At 36.4% G+C, this 21,355-nt stretch overlaps 1 protein-coding gene across 2 annotated transcripts in view; it reads right to left on the minus strand.

The window, feature by feature from the left end:
• PlexA (plexin A) overlaps positions 1-21,355 on the minus strand; it is a 1,043,054-nt gene that overhangs the window by 568,909 nt on the left and 452,790 nt on the right. For both annotated transcript variants that reach the window (XM_069837886.1, XM_069837888.1), the window contains exon 3: positions 15,253-15,435. In XM_069837886.1, coding sequence (XP_069693987.1) covers positions 15,253-15,435 — 183 coding nt within the window. The remainder of the gene's footprint in view (positions 1-15,252; positions 15,436-21,355) is intronic.

Consider the following 21,355-nt stretch of genomic DNA (forward strand, 5'->3'; position numbering starts at 1 on the left):
ACCGTGAGGAGTATAACTGCACTAGTTTTACGTCTTTTCTGACAAATCAGATTTTTGATAAAGTGCAGTTTGATTATAGGCGACTTACATATAATCGATACTGTATCCCAAGGCGAATAAATTATAAAGCTGGAATGATTCACAAATAACAGTATTGGACTACATTCATCCAAACGTCTTATCCGTCCTACGTGGAAAATATATTTAGCGCACAAATTTAATCAAATATAAACATTTCAGGGCTGATATCTTCAAGATTACAATATCAGTTCCAGACACAGAATAATGTCAATCAAGTATCACTGAGTAAAAATACTTGCAGAAACAAAATATCAGAGCATTTACGGTGCCTCGTTGGGTTATGGAAAACCCAGATTTCAGCAAATGGGTTCGTATATCCCGTTCCTTCTGGAATTTTATGATAATCTTTACTTAAAAATGATGGCTGAATGAAGGTTTACCAACTTAAAACTATATAAGAAAACATAAGCATATATGATACTATAAAAAGAGGCTACCCTAACATTTCCAGCAAAACTAATGTTCATAGTTCAACTTTTAGAAATATAAAAGTTTAGTAAGACGTACGACGTGTTTTAATACAAGAAGAAGGAATGAATAACAAACTAAACAAGTTTGGTGCATAATGTCTCTTACAATTTTCACGGCAATATGATTCATTTCAAAGTTACTTAAATATTTCGAGTTCGCATAGAATTATTCATGTAAACAAATCAGAATACGTATATCTTTACTTCTCGAAGAGATGAAAACCAACAAATACATAACACCACTTCCATCAATGGTATTAAATTACACATAAAAAGTGAATTTAATGTGGTGCACATAGTGCGTCTACGTAATATATATATATATATATATATATATATATATATATATATATATATATATAGTCTAAGCTTATTCATTCAATTAAAAGACGCTGGATTAAGAAGTCGAGTAAAAGATAATTTATACAGTACGTATATCATTCCAAACAGAAGCTCGACATGACTAGTCAGTTGTACAAATTGCTTTTAAAGTTTGAAATCATTAAATCATACAATTTTTCTCGGCAACTTTTCAGTACATTCGAGACTTTTAAGAACCAGTTTCAGACGGCTTCTCCCCTTCTCAAAGTTCCTGAGACTTGGTTTTCCTATACAAAGTGGCAGAAATTCTTGGTGCGGAAAATAAGTTTCCCCTTCCATACCACATGCAAGAAATGAGCTGGAGGCAGGTAACTTCATCAATTTTGAAATTTAAAAAATTGCCACTGTTTACAGTTGCCGTCGCGAAACACGCACGCCAGGCAGGAGCATTCTATTCTACTTGAACCGTGTCTTACCCTCAGACATTATTGCCACCTACCGTGGCTATTATATACACTCAGAAAGTAGAACGTGGTCGTAGCAAGGGATGCGTAAATACAGCAAGAAAGCGTATTCTGGAGAAAATTAATAACTCAAGCATGGCTCTTAATAATACTTTCTAGAACTGCATCTTACACCAGCATTCCCAACAACTCTCTATATCCTCAAGTTTTCAATGAGTTCACAAAACAATTGTTAAGCTTCGTGATATCTGCTCAGACGACAGAATTTTTAAAAGAGCGATAAAATCTCTACATTCAATACATATACCATAAATCGCGACAGATGCAACATTTTAACGATACTTGATTGGACATTAAATGTACCGGTAATCATTTCGGTTACGTGACTGTTAGGTTCTACACTATTATTATTATTATTATTATTGTTATTATTATTATTATACTTGGTTATTAATTAACGACGCTGTATCCACTACTGGGTTATTTAGCGTCGGTGGAATTGGTGATAGAGAAATGGTACTTGGCGAGACGAGGCCGAGAATTCTCCACAGATTACCTGTCATTCGCCTTAAGGTTGGAGAAAACCTCGGAAAAACCCAACCGAGTTATCAGTCCAAGATGGAACCGAATTCACGCCCGAGCGCAATTCCGGATCAGCAGACAAATGCGCTACCGTCTGATCTACGCCGATGGCCATTAAATAGCAACCGAGATACAGATTTATGACGTACTACAGAGCAATGTTACTTATTTACTGTGACCATCATAATTAACAACACTGTCAAGTTTTACTATAATTAAAGTAGAAATTACTCCAAATGTCTGAAATCACGTTTTGTCAAAATCATCGTTGTGTCTTGCTCGCCGAGTCTATTTCGTTCTGCGCAAAACATAACTACTGTACTGGTCACCTAAAGAAGAGTCATTGTTGGTTGTATAAAGGATCACTTTCAGAGGAAAGCGAGGACAACAAATATCCGGAAAAATAATAGAGAAAAATAGGTAAAAAATATTCCACCTTTCAGTCTCAGGGGAATAACGAACAGCCTTAAGGGCGAAGACACTAGTGTAAAAATATTCAATTTCTCAGTAACAGTTAAAGTGGTCAATATTCATGCCCTATCCAAACGCTAAGTACTAGAAAATGAAATGAAGTATTTCTTGTGAAACCGTGTGAAATATGTTGAGTCAAACAGGATGCAGATGTTTCGTCTTAATGTCAATGATTCTATCACATCAAATTTCAACCATTACTGAAGGCAGTGGACAACTGCCATTGTGAGAAAACTACGATGTGATGAGTTGCGTCAGGAGCAAGGACATCCCATCATGGAATGACTCTTGACCAGGCTTCGATTTAATTATATGGCCTAAAAGTTAGTATTGTAATATAATAAAATTTAAGATCAGCAAATCTTTTATATCAGGTAAAATCCTCATAATTAATGGATACTTTGTTACAGGCTAGAGAACATTCGACTCCGAAATCTATTCATATTATTATTTTCGGTGGACGTAAATTTATTTATTTTATTGCTAGTAAGTTTGAAATGAATACTAGTTAATAAATACAATGAAAGATAAACTAGTCCAGTCCTGAATGAGTAAGACTCGTGCTCAGGAGGGGATTCCAATACAAACAAAAATAAAATTAACATTGAGAGTGAATGCAGATTAAATAGTGTTTAATATGTTTCAACACAAAACCATAAATCCAATAGAATTTTTTTTATTAATTTGGAGAGGATTCGTGGTTAAAATAATATTGGAATAAAATTTGTTTAATAATCTGGGACCTTGACTCATGCTATGATAAAAAGCTGCATTGCTTTTACATTTTGGTTCACACAAACGCAGAGAATTCATATTTTTAGTTCTATATTTATGTATATACCTTTCAAAGTTATTAAAATTTCTATGAAAATAATTTAATAAAATAAAATAATACATTTGTTTAATATTGAAAACTTTGAAATGTTTAAACAACAATTCAGTTGGGTAATCTTTCTGCATTTTTAAACAAATTTTAAATACTTTTTCTATAGTAAAATTAACGGATAAAGGTTGGATTTTAGCAAATACTTTCAATTTCAAAACATTGTAAATCTTACACATTCTTAGGAAACACCAATAACAATATTTGTTATTTTAAACTTTTAGTTCATAAAAATTCGAATCCTACTCATGACCTTACTTCATACGAAAAACGAAGAGAAAAAAGGAATAAAGATCAAGGAGTAAAGAATTAACGTTGATTACATGTTATAGTTGTCTGCTAAATGAGACTAGGTAACTAATTATATACAATATAAGACTTGCTTATGAAAAGCGTTGATAGCAAGAGAGATGTTACTGAGGGATGTGCTACTGGAGCTAAATTACAGCTTTGGGCAGTATGGGACGAAGATGAATGCAACCAAGACGAAGGCAATGGTTATAAGAAGAAAAATAAAGAAGGTAAACGTAGAACAAGTGGAAAGCTTCAAATACTTAAGCGTACCGCAAGCACTAACAAAGGACGTTGTTGCAAAGATAGAAGAAGGAGAACAATGGCAAAGGAAGCTTTTAATATAAAAAGAAGAATCATCTATAGACATTTGGAAAAAGAACGAAGAAAGAGACTAGTGAAGTGCTCCAGGTTGAATGTGGCATTGTACAAGGCAGAAACATGGACATTACGACGAAGTAAACAGAAACGACTGGAAGTATTTCAAACAAAGATATGGAGAATAATGGAGGACAGACAGAATAAGACATGAAACTGTGCTGGAAAAAGTGGATTAAGAAAGAATAACGCTGAAACTGATCAGGAAAAGAAAAGAAAAGAAATAGACTGGGTCATTCACTAAGAAGAAACTGCTTACTGACGGGTGCATTGAAAGGAATAGTGAACGTGAGAAAATTTCGGTGCAAGAGAAGATATCAGATAATAGATAACATTATGATATATGGATAGGTAGTATATGGAGACTAAGAGGAAGGGAGGAAAATAGGGAAGATTAAAGAATGCTGGATTTACAGTAAAAGACCTGCCTTTGAAATGAATGAATGAATGAATGAATATACATACACCCAAAATAAAGTACGTACGTAACGTACATACGTAAGTAAAAGTTATGTGGTAGTCCCTACAACACTAACAATCTACTATGCCCACGGAAGCAGCATGGATAATTTTCCGAGGAGGATGTGGAGACATCCGGTTTACTGAGAGAGAGGAGTATGGTTCTATCTTCTTCATGTTTAATGTCATGGCCGGTGAGTCCGAGAATGGAACCAGCTACTTTCAAGACCGGGACAGGGGCTTCAATAAAGACGAAGAACTTCAATGCCATGGGAATATACGGCACAGACAGTTTTCATTATTTTTCATCGGATGAAGTACACGGATAAAAACATATTATAGACGAGTAAAGAAAATTTAAATTCCGATGAATCTACACATATCAAGGAGCACCGATGAGAGATGATGATGCGTAACTGTCTAGCTCGAGCTATTGAATGTAGGCTGTAATGAAGAAATTAATGGTCCTCCATGGATTCCAAGCATAACAATGGGCACTTGTGACTGCGATGAACGTTATTCAAAGTACACAAGGGAATGAGTTAAGATTTAAACGACTTGACCTTATTATTAATTAACAGGATGATAAAATACAACTAGATGTCACGGGACACTTCGACCTACACACATTTCTTGATTCATAGGGTTTGGAACGGAACGCGACAGACTTCGTCAACGTGATGACATCCGTTTTTATTACTGCAACTACACCTAATTTTATATGACGGGTGTTCAAAAAATAAGACTACACGATGTGCTGAATTCAGTCATTTATCTCACACATAACTAACACGATTTCGCTATCACAGGGCTGCTGTTAAAGATGTGCTGAGTTTGCCCTCGAACGAGCCTGGCGTTTTAAATAATTTGCATTACTAAATTTAAAAGAACACAAGAATAACTAATCCTAGCAATAGCACTATCAAGATATGATTGAGGATGAGTGGAACGGAGAAAAATTCTGCACGGAAATATCATATGTACTTCGGTACATCGCAATAATGTACTATCAAGATAGATTATTGTTTCGAAATAGTACAAAAAATTATTTATCTTGGTTCGCTATTAAATAATAGTAACATTGTAACTGAAGACTAATTAGACACTCCTTATACTTGATTCTTGTGGTTTATGGCAAAGAGCAAATCTTCACATGTTCTTCTGTATCACAGTCACATTGCACTGCAGAGGGAACATAATCCTCCACAGAAAGATCACAAAAAATGTCTTTAGTATGGGTAATAATGTTTTCCATTCAAACGATAGTAAGTTTGGATCACTCTTCTATGAAGTTGGAAATGAATGGTTTTTCATTTTCTAATCTTCTCATAATTTGCTAAGCATTCTGGCAAGCTGCGTCCTATCCAAATGCAAATACAAGAAAACACTATTTTTTTCTTTCAGTGACAAATTCTGAGTCTAAAATTTCGTCGAAATGGTCAACTCTGTACATATATTTATTTTATTTCTAGATCAGAGCAGGACAGTATACTTTCCAAAAACATGCATATGTAATGAGGTATGAGGTAACCAATCAGTAATAGAACTGCTAAATAAACTTTTAACACTTGTGCAGTCATGTTCAATGTGTGATTTTGCTGTAAGGAATACAAATTATTTCGCGTCTCGACATTCATTTCGAAAATATCATCTATGGATAAGAATTCGAAGTATTGAACAGGAGATGGATTAGACCAGTGATGGCCAACTTGTGACTGATACAGTATATATTTAAATACTTGCCTTCATCCCTTCTACGTAAACATAAAATGTTACTAATAGTACGAAAAAAAAAAACAAAAAACAATTGGCATAATAATAACCCTTTAATTTTAATGAGATATTACTTCTGATTCCGATTACAGTAAACTGACGCGCCAGGTGAAGAACGTACGTAAATTGCCTCCTGTTTACACGAAGTGAAATATGTAAATTGTCTCCTCTCTACTTGAGATGGCGAACATGGCTCAAGTTTTTAAATCCGCCACATTAACCAATATTTTCCTTCCAATTTAAAGACTTAGGACTGTCAGTAGTATTCACGCATAAATGCTGGAACATAAAAAAATCATATAATAATAATACAAAACTAGCGAACTATTTTTCTTGTGTAATAGATCTAGTACAGTTTGCTGAAATGTTGTGTCTTATTCACATTTTTTTATAGGTCTAGGATAAAATGCGATAGTTTCGGCAAAACAGATGCTCTTGTATTTTGTTAATATCCGTGATCAAGCTGGGGTCTTTTGTTAAGATATCTACATCTCTACTACTAATTTGTTCACATAGTACAGACCTGCAGAACTAACTGTAGCTCCTCAGAGCGACTGCCTTCGTACCCCTTCTACCCCACACACATTTTCTACCAGTGTGGTCATAGCGTTCTAGCTGCACTCGGCTATATCAACATTCATTCCCGCGGCGACAGGTATACAAAACGCTTACTGCAGTTTAAAGAGAACTAGAACACTGCAAAATCTAAACCCGTGAAGAAATGCTACTTCCAAAGGATATGGGAAAATTATTATTTTGTTGTTGACGAAGACGAAAGAATTGCTTCTGTGTCCCATCCAATTTATTTATATTCGTCATTTCAATAATAAACGACATTTCAACAAAGCACATATTAAGAATTATGGAGTCTGACTTTCGGGTAAGTTCACTATTACGAACTGTATATTGATATTATTTACTAAGGTTATATACTGTTAAATTAAGGACATCACTCGTTGTGTTCATTTTGTATTGAAATGAATAGTGACATTTGTATTAACTTTCAAAGTTCATTACTTAAATGCTACAAATTTATGTTTCCGTAGGTGATGTTAGAAGGAAAGTTTTGGAAAATCTAAAGCAGGCTAAGAGCAAAGGAATGTTAAAGAAACTACCGACAGAAAGTCTAGCATAATCGTAAACCTTGAAACGACGTAACATATTATAAATATACAATGACTTTATTACAACCCTTTTTTGAAAATTACAATGCCGCCACTGATGGACCTTCCACAAGCAAAGAATGTCAACTCTACGCAGAAGTAGATCATCCCCAATAGAAGTGGAGTGGAGTGAGGCTGACGTCATATGTCCCCTACTTACGTGTTCTGCAGCCCTGATATAATAGCTTCGTTCTTCTCATAAAAATATCTTCCACTCCTGCATGCTGTAACTAGTTACATTTCTCAGTTAAAGGATTGTTCATTAGGCCTCTCATGTGTGTTCCGTTATTTTTTCTACAGTAATGGAATTACTATTAATTTTACGTAAAAACACAGTTTGGAGGTATACGTCCACCTTTATACTCCAGTACTCAATCTCTTGTGGAAGCTAAACTTGTATCCATCGATGATCTATAACTGTTAAACCACTTCACTCAGCATATATTTCATCTTGACGAGCACAAATACACAATCAATGATGCCTGTGCACCTACACAGTTCTCTCTACCTTCGCGGATGTATACCGAGAGATAACATACCCAACATTACGTTATTTTGGCGGATGAGTACCGTGTTAACTACACCAGACTCTCACTAATCCGGCCCCCGGTAATTCGGCCTCGTATTTTCATCGGCTTGTCTCCGTGAAATGCAGACGTGTTCATTATCATCTCTTATCATCCACGATTTATTTACGTTTTTTTGTTAGTAAACTTTGGGTACGGTACTTCGGTACTACTTATTCAGTCAGTCTACAGAATATGGTTTCATATTGTAGAATTGAGCTGGCTACATGGGATCTGTAAGTTGAAAACCAAGGCCAAGGAAGAGAATGGAGAAGAGGAGAAGAATTCGTCCTTCTTCTAGTGTACTTTCTAATACTTCTACTGTAATAGTTTTCTGGAAAATTTGCACAGGTTTCATTTGTTATACTATATTAGGCCTACTTATACACATATATACTTAAATGCGTATACACGCTTTGGCCACTTGTGGAACTTTCTATTTTCGATTTAGAACTCCAAATGGAGTTGTTGGCGCAGTTTATAATATTAAAATTAATGACATGTTTAAGCACTCTCAGTAATATGACACCCTTCTTTGCAAGGAATGGCCGGTTTAGCAAGTGTCTACTATTTTATCAGAAAGTTGCAGATTTAAAGATTCGACAGCTTAGGCAAATTGGAGTCAATTCACGTATCACATCTCTAGTATACAGGAGGCAGTTAAATCACCCGCCTGATTAAAGTTCTGGCTGATACAACTATTATCAGACAGTACATCTCACTTGACCAAACGGGATTGAAGTGAAATAGCCTTGCAGATTTTCAGAGCGAATAGCTCGTGTTGTATATAACAAAAAACTGTAATATCATATTGGTGGAAAGTTAATAGTTTTTTCAGAAAAAAAAATGCTTTCCCAAATGTTTAACAACCTCTTATTCTGTAATTATTGCGAGTAGGATAGTGAGTTTTGTCCATATCGATATGAAATCTAATAAAAAATAATTTATCCCTCTGGCGTATTTCAATAGCGTGGACGGTTATCGTGTAAATTTAAATTTCAAAAACCTCTCATTTCAAGCCATTGCACGATGCGACAAATGACAACGTCGAGGCAGAGCGCAATTCACCTACCGAGACACACCAAGTTCGTTGACCTCTTGCATCTGTATCACGAGTAGTGTTTGTTAGCGGCAATGCTGCCGGACTGCTGAAACTTCAAACTTAATTTTCTAATCAACCGTGATTCACTAAACGTAATATAGGTTTTCTATTCATTTAAGTGTACTCTATCGTCTCTTTCAATCTGCAAGATTATTTCACTTCCGTCCTGTATGTTTCAGAGGAAGAACAATTAATTCTATACATTTCAAGTCTGATTAGTAAACGATGTTAGGCCTACTAGTCAGCAATGTATGCTAATGGAGGAGAAAAAGAACTGGCTACTGTATCATTATCTCCTGGCTTGGTTGTCTCAAAAGCGATACCTTATTGATGTTACTTAGGAGGTTCCAACCATTCTTCGGACTGTTGAATAAACAAAAAAATAATCGTACTGAAGGGATATAGTGCTAAGACATTTCTACGATTCTGAATCCCGAATTAGTTTCCATGATCTCGTGGTTTGCAGATACCTTTTCTCGCATATACTGTATTAAGTACGAGTAAAATATAGTTGATTAAAAAATGAAACAATTCCAACTTATATGAATAGGACCTACAAAACATTGAAGATAAATCTTATTCACCTTTTATAGTTTGAACGTGAAAACACTCCAGTGTCTTAAATAACAAAGTTTTAGGAACGTAGATTACACATAAATACAAACATTCCTGTGATATAATTTTCAATTAGTTTATTTTACGATACTCAATTGAAGACCACAGGGGAAAAACGTGATAAGTCCAAAATTATCGATTTTCTGTTTTAGATGCCATGTAATAGTTCAGGTAGTGTAGATTTGTGTAGTTTAACTTTAGAGCATAACAAGCTTATAGGTAGGTTCAAAGAAATTTTAATAATGATAACCCAAAGACAATAGAATATAATGGATTTTGAAACTTTGAACTTGCTCTCATGTAAAAACAGTAAAACGTGACTTATCAAGTTTTCCCCCCTGTAGTCTTTAATTGCGATATTTATCTGCGTTTCAGTGAAATGAAAGTGATTAACTACACCGAAATGAGTCCAGGGTTCAGAGCTGAAAGTTACCCAGCATTTGTTCTTAGTGGATTGAGGGAAAGCCCCAGAAAAAACCTCAGCCAGGTAACTTGTCCCAAACAGGATTTGAACCCGGGCCCGCTCGTATCACTGTCAAATATGCTAATCTTTACTCCACAGCGGTGGACTTCTGGAATGTAATGAAATATTTAGTTTCTTATATATAACTTTACTCCCTAACATAGTAATACATTTCTAGGTAGCCTACAGGAAGTTGTGAAATGCTTGTGGAAACGTTTACAAGCGCGTGACAACGGCATAATATATCTTATCTATACATTTTACACTAAATTAAAATGGAACATTACAACGTTTAAAGAAAACACTTTTTATTTTGTATTCACAAAATTCGCCATTTTTATCAAGATGAGATATTCAATATTTTGCAAAGTTGATTTTTGTAGCTACACAAAGCTGCACAACTATAAAAATCACATCCTAACAGTATGTAGCACGTAGTAATGACAATCCAATAGGTGATGTCTGAACAGGCAGCTTATACGTTTCAGTGGTACTGAACTGCAGAAAGCACACAGAGGCAGCACCGTCATTTGATGCGCGGAGTGTGCACACACAGTCAATGTTAAAAGTGATTAAATCCAGCACGATAAAATTGCGACATGTTCCACTACCTCACTCCATCTCTACCTGTAACATGGGAACCACCGAAACATTGCTTGTATTAAACTAATTGGACCAGCCGAACGAATCCCCAATTCTGTTAGACCACATCGTATAAAACAGCAAGTAAAAAATAGCTCGGCCACACATCCCAACGGACGGAAGTTTAGGCCAGGTGAATCTTTCTCACGCACCTAAAATAGGCTTACTCGTCGGAAGAGATGCCAACCTTTCAAGTCTCAGTGTAACCCCATAGTAAGCGTGCGCGTGCCCATCATTCTTATGGCAAAGCCAGATCTGAAACTTATTACTAGAGCCCGGTTTTTAGGAAAAATGCCTTTTTTAAAACTGAGTGTATGCATGAAAGACCTATTAGAGATAAACACGTTTCCACGCATTTGGGGACGACAGGCGCAATTTTTATTTAGCTTTTTTGCCTATTTTAGCTCCGGCTGCCTATTTTAAATGCCTTTTTTAGCCTTTTTTACGTCGTTATTGTACATTTTCTATATTTTTAATGCATTTAAAATAAACCGCACATAAATTATATCAAAAAAAAAAAAAAAATAACGGTTGTGCAATTTAAAAATATATATTCACCTCACACAAATTTTGCTGAGAATCTTATTCTCCAGCAATACATATGTTTCCAAGAAGTCGTAAACTTTTCTCCCCTACCAATTCCATCTTTTATGTCACTTAACAAAGATGTTTGAACAGTATAACCCTCAGTGCCCAGGTCACTTCGGGGTTTACCAGCAAAAGAAAGGGGATGAGGGAAATATTAAAAGCAATCTCCAGGTCCCGTTACTGTTGTCCCTTGCACGCACAAGTCACGCGTATTTTGAAGTATCTAATCCCTTAATCCCTTCTCACACTCCTCTTTTTGAGACAATACACAGTCGGTTTTTTTCAGATCTCTGAAAGAAAGTAGAGACAGTCCTTCTGAAATAAGTTGTTTTAAGTTTGCTCGAATCACTTCAGTAGAAGCAGAAAGATCTTTTTCCACCATGAAAAACGTTCTTTCTGACAGGCGGCTCACTATGACAGTTGACAACTTAAAAAAGCATCTTGTTGTGACATGTAACCAAGGAAAGTGAGTACCGTATGGGATAGTTTATTAAGTATTTGTCTATTTTTTGTCTGTTTCCATGAATAATAAATGACTATTTCTCTGCCTATTTTTTACCATTTTAGTGCCTATATGACTGCCTATTTTAACCAAAATGAATGCCTAAACATCTGGGTTTTACTTATTACTTACCTATAATTGTACGTCATCTGTCATTTCGACAAAAATGCTTTCTAACATGTTTTGCATTCAGCAGCTTCTTTTCTGCAAAATTATTTTTAAAGCATATCTCTCCATGGATGCCATAATTTCTTTCTGTAGGACTGCTATTGTGAGGCACACTTACTGCAGACGTACTTCACCTAATATTTTGTTCTTTACTTGCCCACTTTCATTTCTGAGATCTGCAATTTTTGCCTAATTTGCATCTACTCTAGACTCATTTATAATGTACTCAGGAAAAATATCACACTGCTAAGCTGAAAATTCCCATTCTACTCTGCCATGTTCACTTTCATTGACCCAATATGGCAATCTTCGAATGAAATATTCCAGAGATAGGTGAATATGGATCCTTTTTTTTCCAGTGTGAAATGTCTACGACATATGTATGCTTAAAAAATTCATCACGAGTTAAACATTTCTTTACAATGTAGCTGCAAGCTACCATAAAGACTCTCATAATAACATAGTTCTAACATAACTGTTAATCACAATCGGTTTTGCTCTGGTTTTGCTCCAATTACCAACTCATCATTGGCTGTCAGATATTTCTTCTTTTTTGAATTCGTCACTGGAAAGCTGACTAGAATCAGAATGAAGAGATGATAGCCAATCTGACCAATAGTTCTCTTAACAGAAAATTTATAGCTGGAATATCTTTTTTCAGATACAAATTTACAGAGTTAACAGAAAGTGTACTGTGGAGGAAAAAAATAAATACATTTTGTGTGTGGATCCCCTAAGAAACTCTTCGCAGTTACAAACTGCTTAGTAATATTTTTCTGTTCGGGTCCACTACAAAACACGGATATTAAAGTTTCCACCTGCACAAGAACTCTGAAGTGAAGAGAACCAACGGGTACTAACCTGTGTGCCGCACATATCTTAATACACTTTAAAAGCATTTCGTCTTTCACGACTTTCTTGAGATAATAAAATAGCTGAACCAAAATTTATCCACACTTACAGATTAACAGATTAATGCCTCTACAGCACAAATTTGGCAACACCTTTCATTGTACCAATCATCATATAGGCAACGTCTAAAGAAAAACACATGTAATTTTCCTAAGTTATGCCCATTATGAAGAACAGAGAAAATCCCTCTTCCTGTGTTGTCATTATTCAATACTTTTTAGCAATGACAAAACAGGAACGGCTAATGGGATATTGTCCTCCAAAAGAAATTATGTAAGCAACAATTCGCCATGACCCTTATTTCAACATTATTAACAACGTATGGTGGAATAGGTTGGTTTTCTGATTTCGCTTAGTCATATGTTTATGGTTCTTTGAATCAATACCTTCTACAATCATCTCGACCACCATTAGCCACAGAAAATTCACACAAACACAGACTGCAGAACACGTAGTTTTCACATGAAGCATAAAATTACACATGGTCATTCCTATGTGTTACCGTCTCGATATTTTGGTAAAACTGTTGTCTTCTTACTAGAGGATTCAATCTGAGAGCCGAGAAGATTTATTTTATAAAACCAATTCGAATCCAAATAGTGCATAAATTACAGCCACTTATTTTTATACGTACAGTAGAGAGAAGCAGCACACACAGAACCGACTTATTTTGTTTTGTTCGCAAGCACTTTACGCCGGCTGTAACCATGCAAGTACCAGCGACATAACAGAAAGTGACTTATTTGATTCGAATAATCTCCAGATGGTGCGCATAGAAGTGAAGAAGATTGACATCCCCCTCTTTTTATACACATTCACATATTTTTTGACATGATAATTTTCCATTACCATAATAATTTTCCCATTGGTCGAAATGTCATAATAGTTGGGGGCGATATCCGTAACAGTTAGCACCTCCAGATCGGGATTCCTCGCCTAGTACTGAAGAATGAAATTCGAGATACATATTTTCCGAACTAGTGCGTGTTTGGATTTTCATTACTCCTTTTAACATAATAAAATCAAGACATCAATGCTCAATACAACTTTACGGTAAGTGTTCGATCAATACGCGAAAGGTTCTTCCAACCGTTAGAATCTAATAATTACAGCCTTACTTTTATTACAGCATAGCATGATATTATCACCCATTTCTTGGTCTTAAGTCCATTCACAATTTTATGAAATTATTACAAAAGTTCATATTCTAGTTACAGAGTCCGAAGTGATATTTGTGGTTTACACCTTTACAACAACTCTGAATAACTGGGGCACACTTTTCATCCACTGACACTATACTAGCACTCCTTTTCATTATCAGACAGACATCGTGCTGAAATTATACCCAATGAGTACCTCCATTTTCAATTAGTTCCGGATAGGCTGTTTCGTTAACAAACTCTTAAAAAAATATTGTCAAATCGTATAAATTGTAACAACACCTGCCCACAACATAACGTGCAGTGATTGTGACTCAACTCTGATGCGAACTGTGGATTTTTTCTTTGTCCAGAAAACGACGTTGCGTTGAGCATGCTGTGGTAAATAGCAAACTTCTCTCTGAAGAGGATATTTCTTCAAGATAAATCTGTAGGAAACTGTTTATATCAATGTCATTAAATTCATTAACGAGAACAGGTCGAAATAGTTTCACTTGGCAAGTTTTTCTTCATGTGACGATCCCATTGTTCAACGTGGTACTTCGAGTTCTGATGCTCGTTTCCATGTCGATTTTCGAGGTGACTGTTCGATTCGAAAAATCCACCACATGAACTGAAATCTATTGACTGGTCGACCACTTCGAGGAATGTCTTTAATGCAGCAAGAATCGAACGCTCGTTTCTCTAAAGCTAGCAGTGTTGTTTTTCTTGGAGATGACTTCCGAAATCTGAGTTGGAACTGCGTCATATTTGTCGTATTGTTCACCCAGTGTGCGGTTTTTTTAATATAAACACTCACAACAAAGCGCTCTTCATTGAAAGAGCTACTGCATCTGCCATCTTACGATCGTTTATGTCCAAGATCCCGTGCGAAATATGTATCTCACCAGTCAGTGCTATCAACCATCTGTTTTGTCCATATTGTTGCCGCAACACATTAAATAACACTAACTGGTATTCCAAATAATCACATCTTAATATATTAATGATAATATCTACGCAATTCTTACGGGTACGATGACTTATGCCCCATTCTATACAGTTTAGGAAATTGTAAGAATGACTCCATAACCAAAGTTAAAGCAATGAAGATGCGAACCAAGCACTTCTTCTGAATATTCTCTCTCTCTCTCTCTCTCTCTCTCTCTCTCTCTCTCTCTCTCAAAACAAACAAGGAACTGAATGTCGTTGTGCCTACCTTCTTCAGATGACCGTTGGCAGTGCCAAGGAAGACGACAGTGTAATCGCCCGTGGACGTTGCGGCTACAGCAGTGAGGTGGGAGCCAAAAACCAACACCGGCACAGCGGCGATGGGCTGTTCTCCGCCCAAAGGCGTATTCACATCCAGGCCACAGAAATCCTCTCCAATAGTTTGCAGCTTCTGTAACAGAAACACATCCACATTAGCGACATCGCTACGGTACACAGCAAATCAACTTGAGTGCAAATCCCAGAAACTGGTACTGCTCCTTATGGCACACTAAAAATCCATTCTAGATTACGCGTAGCTTTTAATTCGAAAATTCTATTTTCTCCACTACCTTTGGCACACAAAATTACCTACTCTATGTAAGGGATATGATCTTGTATACAGCGTTGCAAATATCTAATTGAAGTCGTAAACTAAATTGGAGACGGTTGAAAGACAACTCTTAATTTATCACTTATATTATTTCAAGAAGTATCTAATAATTACATCACAACCAATTACCGGTAAATGTTGAAAATACAGTTATTGCTTCTGATAAGACTGTTAGTTTTACACATTCTGTAAATATTTCTCTTCTTTCAAAACCGGTCGTAGATTTCCGGTTCCTGGGAAAAGGCAATGACATTTGTCGTCTTATCACCTTCCGACACCGACCATCTAACTTGATTCTTATTATAGTGAATCTATAGAATCTATTAATAATGTTACTTTCTTCCGTTCACTGGAAATTTACTTTTACGTTATGCACAATGCAAATATGAAAAGGGAATTAATATAAAACGGAAAAGGAACTCTCGAGAAGCAACAATCGCTGCAAGAGGATACCAAATGCGAGTGTACATCTGCGAAGTCTGTAAGTAGCATGGAATGTAGCCAATTAAATGAAATCAAATTTTGTAATATGTCTTTGAAATACAGTATGATGTTGCAGGTCCCTGGCGGAAACTCAACTATATTCACCAGGGGGCTGTTTTAAAATTAAACCTCTATGCAAAATGTAACCTATTTTTAAGCCGTCTGAAATAATCTGGTATTTCCTAACCGTTGTAAGTTAAAAACCGTGGAATTCTCATTCTCGGTTACCTGTGTGTATGATAACCATGTAACAGCTGTTAAATTTAATTTGAATTTTATTTACACAGAATATTGTACTTGTACATGTCGACGATCATCTGCGTGCCTCCAAGAACAGAGACGTGAGGGAAGATTAGCAGGTACAGTTTACACAGCAGAAATATCTCTACATATAACTCACTGGTAAGAGTTTTCTTAACAGTTGATTCTAAAAACTGTTCAATAGTTGAGCGGTTTGAACTTTTTCCATTGGTAGTTGTCAAAAAATTATAAAACAACGTTCCCAAGAGTAGACCTCTCTTCGTTTTCAGGTAAAAACCTTCTGTGGGAATCGTTACCTGACTGACGGTCGTCGATCAGTTAGACAGCCTAGCTGTTTGTAACGATGTCATAAGCTGCTGTAACGTGAAATAAATAGAATAAAAAGAATACCGTAATAAAGACGGAACACCCGCTGCTGTATCGTGAAATATATTAAATAAAAAGAAGAATGCCGTAACAAATACGGAACACCCGATGTCAGAAGCTGCTGTATCGTGAAATATATAGAATAAAAGAATACCGTAATCAAGACGGAAACCCGATATCATAAGCTGCTGTAACGTGAAATATGTAAAATAAAAAGAAGAATACTGTAGTAAAGACTGAACACCCGATCTCATAAGATGCTGTACCGTGAAATATATGAAATACAAAGAACAATACCTTAGGTTTTCACCTGAAAGCGAAGAGAGATCCACTCTTCCAAACACATATATATATATATATATATATATATATATATATATATATATATATTACAATTAGCAATGGAAAAAGTCCAAAATGCTGAACTATTGAACAATTCGACGTTGCTCTCCCCCCTTCATTCAGAACTAAAAAGTGTTTTATGTTTATGATGTCTGTACCTGTTTACGATTGCGTCACACGAATAATTTCATTGTCTGCCACAATAATGACGACTTAAATCTAAACATATCAAACTGGCTATCTGCAACAAAAATGTCATATAAAGAAGAGCGTAAAGACACCACATTGCCCCATCAAACGCCAATCTTAAGGTCTGTTACCACACAAATTAGCCGTTTTCTTCGTGCTCTATTGTCCATCCATAATGCTAAAGGGTCCAAGTGCCCGACAGTTAACACAGTGTCATTAAGTAAAATAACACTGTCACGAGGGAACTTGTACAGCATGGGTAGGCTACAAATCTTTGTAATATTCGTCCAAGGGTCATTCACCTCGACCTCTAAGTAATCTCGAGTAGTATTCTGTTGTGCCATCACGACCGAGGCATGATTGGAATCGCGCATCTCAGATGGAGAGAATTAACTAAGAAAAGCACTTTGAGAATGGAATGTACTGAAAATACGAGTATATTTATTCAGGCTTCAGAATGCACGTTTACATTATAATATTTTCTTCCGTCCGCTCCTTCGTTCTGTGGATACCGTATGCCCTTACGAACCAAGTCGTATATGGTTCAACTCTTGGCGTGGTCAATGTAAGCCAAGATGTTATTAATGATCTCTGCGTCTCTTGGGTTCAGGTCACTATCCCCTTCCTCACGCGAAGCGGGTCGTATAATATACAGGGTGTTTAATAAAGTGTCGCATAAGTTTACAGGAGGTAGCATTATTTGTCGAAACTAGAAAAACCAGTGCCTATAAACATGTGTCCGGAAACAAGTCTTTTGAGATATGGGCCATGCTGTATTTTGGCCTACGATACCCACTTGTCTGTTATGTAGACACTACAGAAGTGTATTTTATGTGGTTACCACGTATTTTTACACATGCTTCAGTCCTCTGTGAACCACGAACTCTTGCGACCACACCTGGTTGTTGTCGGATTTGCTCACATGCATATTCACACGCACCTGTAACGTTTGTACGTTGTCGATGGGTGTGGCATATATCTATGTCTCCAAATGTCCCCACAGCTAGAAATCCGAAGGATATGGGTCAGGTAATCAGAGAGGCCATGCTACTGGATCTCCTCGACCAATCCATCGTCCATTAAACCTCCGGATTAGGTATTGTCTCACGAGACGTAGAAAACGTGATAGTTCCCAGTCGTGCATAAACAGAAAGACAGCCTACACTACTGACTACTGTACGCACTTTACGCACTTACTAGCTCAAGTAAAATGATAGACTCCGTAGTATCCTGGACATTTGTTTCCTGCTACATTATCTGTTTATTCTGTTGAGGGATGCTTCCACTCTCAAAACATGCAGCATTGTTTTGTGTTTTTAAATGAATGACGATCATAGGCCACAATACAGCATGGCCCAAATCTCAACAAATATTTGTTTCCGGGCACATGTTTATAGGAACTTTCTTCTAGTTTCGACCTATGCTACCTTCTGTAAAAATATGTGACACACTTTTTAACACTCTGTACAGACGCCTTGTTAAAATAGTGTTTCCCCACATAAGAAACGAACAGTTCGGAATTGACCCTGGCTGTTCCACCAAATACACTTAGGCTCTCCGCATAACGAAGGACATCATCACCTGGGCACTGAGCACAAACAGTGCCGTAGCATAAGCTAACCTGGACATCGAACGAGCTTTCGACAAGATTTGGCATGAGGGATTCCTGGTTAACTTACCAGTAATGGGAGTTCCAAATGAAATGGTGAGCCTCATTCCGGTGTATCTCCGAGGAGGTACAGTCCCACAAAAAAGAATGACACGATGGAATGTTCGAAGTCCCAGATACAAGACACGGAGCATGATCGGAGTCGCTGAGCACAGATATACCGGTACAGAATAACGCGTAATTAAGTTACTTTAATGCAATCAATTTGGTTTGTTGTTGGAACTAGTTCCAAAACTCACTTGAAAACAGGAAGAAAACTGTTAATATGTAGTAAATAATAAATAACATGAAAATATACAGAAACACAAATTTGGAACTTCGTAAGGAGACTAACATGTCACACAGGAGCAAGATATTTCCTCTCGTGTCAGTAGCTGAGACGGCTGGTGCGCCTGTGTATTGTGCGGAAAACAGCGGGTTCGAACCCTATGCTTGCGGCTTTTTTTATTTCCTGAATAACGTTAAAATGGAATTTTAGAAAGTCCTGCAATTAAGCAGTTGCGAGTACAATTAGATAGGTTTCCGATATGGGTTACTGGTCACACAAAATACACAATTACAAATTAAAATTTTATATACAACACAACTGATGAATGAAAAATACACATATTTAACAATGGTTAACTCGATATGTTTTAAGAAATAATTATAACTTAGATCTTGTAATATCATGGTAAATGGGATGGTTTTTCTTTTTAACAATTACAATGAAGTTTAAAATGTTTTAATAACAACCAAACCATTAAGTAATTAGTTTTAAACAACAATAACAATACATTCAAACACCAATCGCATAAGCTAAAGAGACGAGATGGAGAGACGAACACTTATCCAGCCTGTTGGTCTCACCACAGGCAGGTACCGTCCCAAAACAAAGACAAAGAATGTTATAGCCCGAACAATTTAGGAAAACGTACCGGGAGGGGAAAAGTGCGAGTGAGAACGCTGACTCCTCGAGAAAACTTTGGAACACGCAGCAGAGGTCACTTCAATATACTATTTCCATAGCGAGTGATGCACGAGATCCACTTCAATATCTGTCGATTTGGAAAAGGGGACAAGTTCAAAATGAAGTGTTGGGAAATCGCAAAAAAACCACAATACACTAAAAATTAAAATGTTCATTGATCCTGAATGTATGTACCCATAGTGATCTAATTATAAAAAAAATATGTGAACATTTTAATTTAACATAGTTTCTGCGATTTCCCAACACTTTGTTATTTTGGACATGTCCTCTTCTGCAAATCGACGACAGATATATCCTACTATTTCCATAGCGAGTGATGCACGAAATCATGAGTAACTCAATGATCTGTAAGACTACGTATTGCATTTTAAGACCTTGCGATGAAGACTAGATTATCTACCGTGTGATACAAAACTCACATGCCAAATGGAAATATTATATAATTTTGAAACGCAACATATAGGACCATGACACAGACAATAATGTCCACGACAAAGACAACGACGACGATAAGGACTACGACAACAATAAGGACAACGATAAAGGTCACAAAATGGACCACAATAAATATCATAAAATGAGCCACGAAAAGCACCACAACATAGTAGATTAAGATAAGGGCCATGTCATGGACAATAAGGACCACGATAAGAATGAAAAAGAAAAATGGCAAATGCAACAAAAACCACGATAAGTACCACAGCAAATACAAAAAGACCAAGGACCACATATAGATCACAAGGAACACGTCCACGACAGCAACCACGACAAGGAACATAAGGACAACAAGGGCCACGACCAACAAAAGGGCCACTATATGCTACATGACAAAAACAACGAACACGAAAAGAAGAAAGACAAGGACCCCGATAAGAATCACGACAATCACTACAACAAGTAAAATGACATGGACCGCCATGATAAAAATCACGAAAGGGCCAGGATAAGGACCAAGACCACGATAAGGTCAATGGCAAAGACAACAAACACCACGATAAGGATCATGACAAAGGCAACAAGGAAAACAATAAGGACAATTTTACAGCGACAACAAGCATTGCGACAAAAGAATCCACAAAGAAATACTAATCTGGACAATTCATGAATTCATGTCAAATCAAGCGCTCCATACGTATGTAAAATAGTGCACTAGTAATAATCCATTAACATCCAGTCTGGGTAACTACAAACCAGCTTTAGATAAACTCGCAAACTAAGATATATATTGTAAACAGTATTAATCTTAGTAACTACAACACTAATGCATTAATATATGCACTTAATTCTGTTTCCTGCAGATAAGTTCCAAATAAATTAAATTAATTAAAATACATTCATATGTTAAAAATATTAATAGGCTTAGTATTACAGCTACTTAAAGACTGATGTTAAAGACAATGAGGTATATGGTACGCCGGACACAGGTAATGCAACGGATA

The sequence above is a fragment of the Periplaneta americana genome, chromosome 10 (assembly GCF_040183065.1).
Source record: "Periplaneta americana isolate PAMFEO1 chromosome 10, P.americana_PAMFEO1_priV1, whole genome shotgun sequence".
NCBI lineage: Eukaryota > Metazoa > Arthropoda > Insecta > Blattodea > Blattidae > Periplaneta > Periplaneta americana.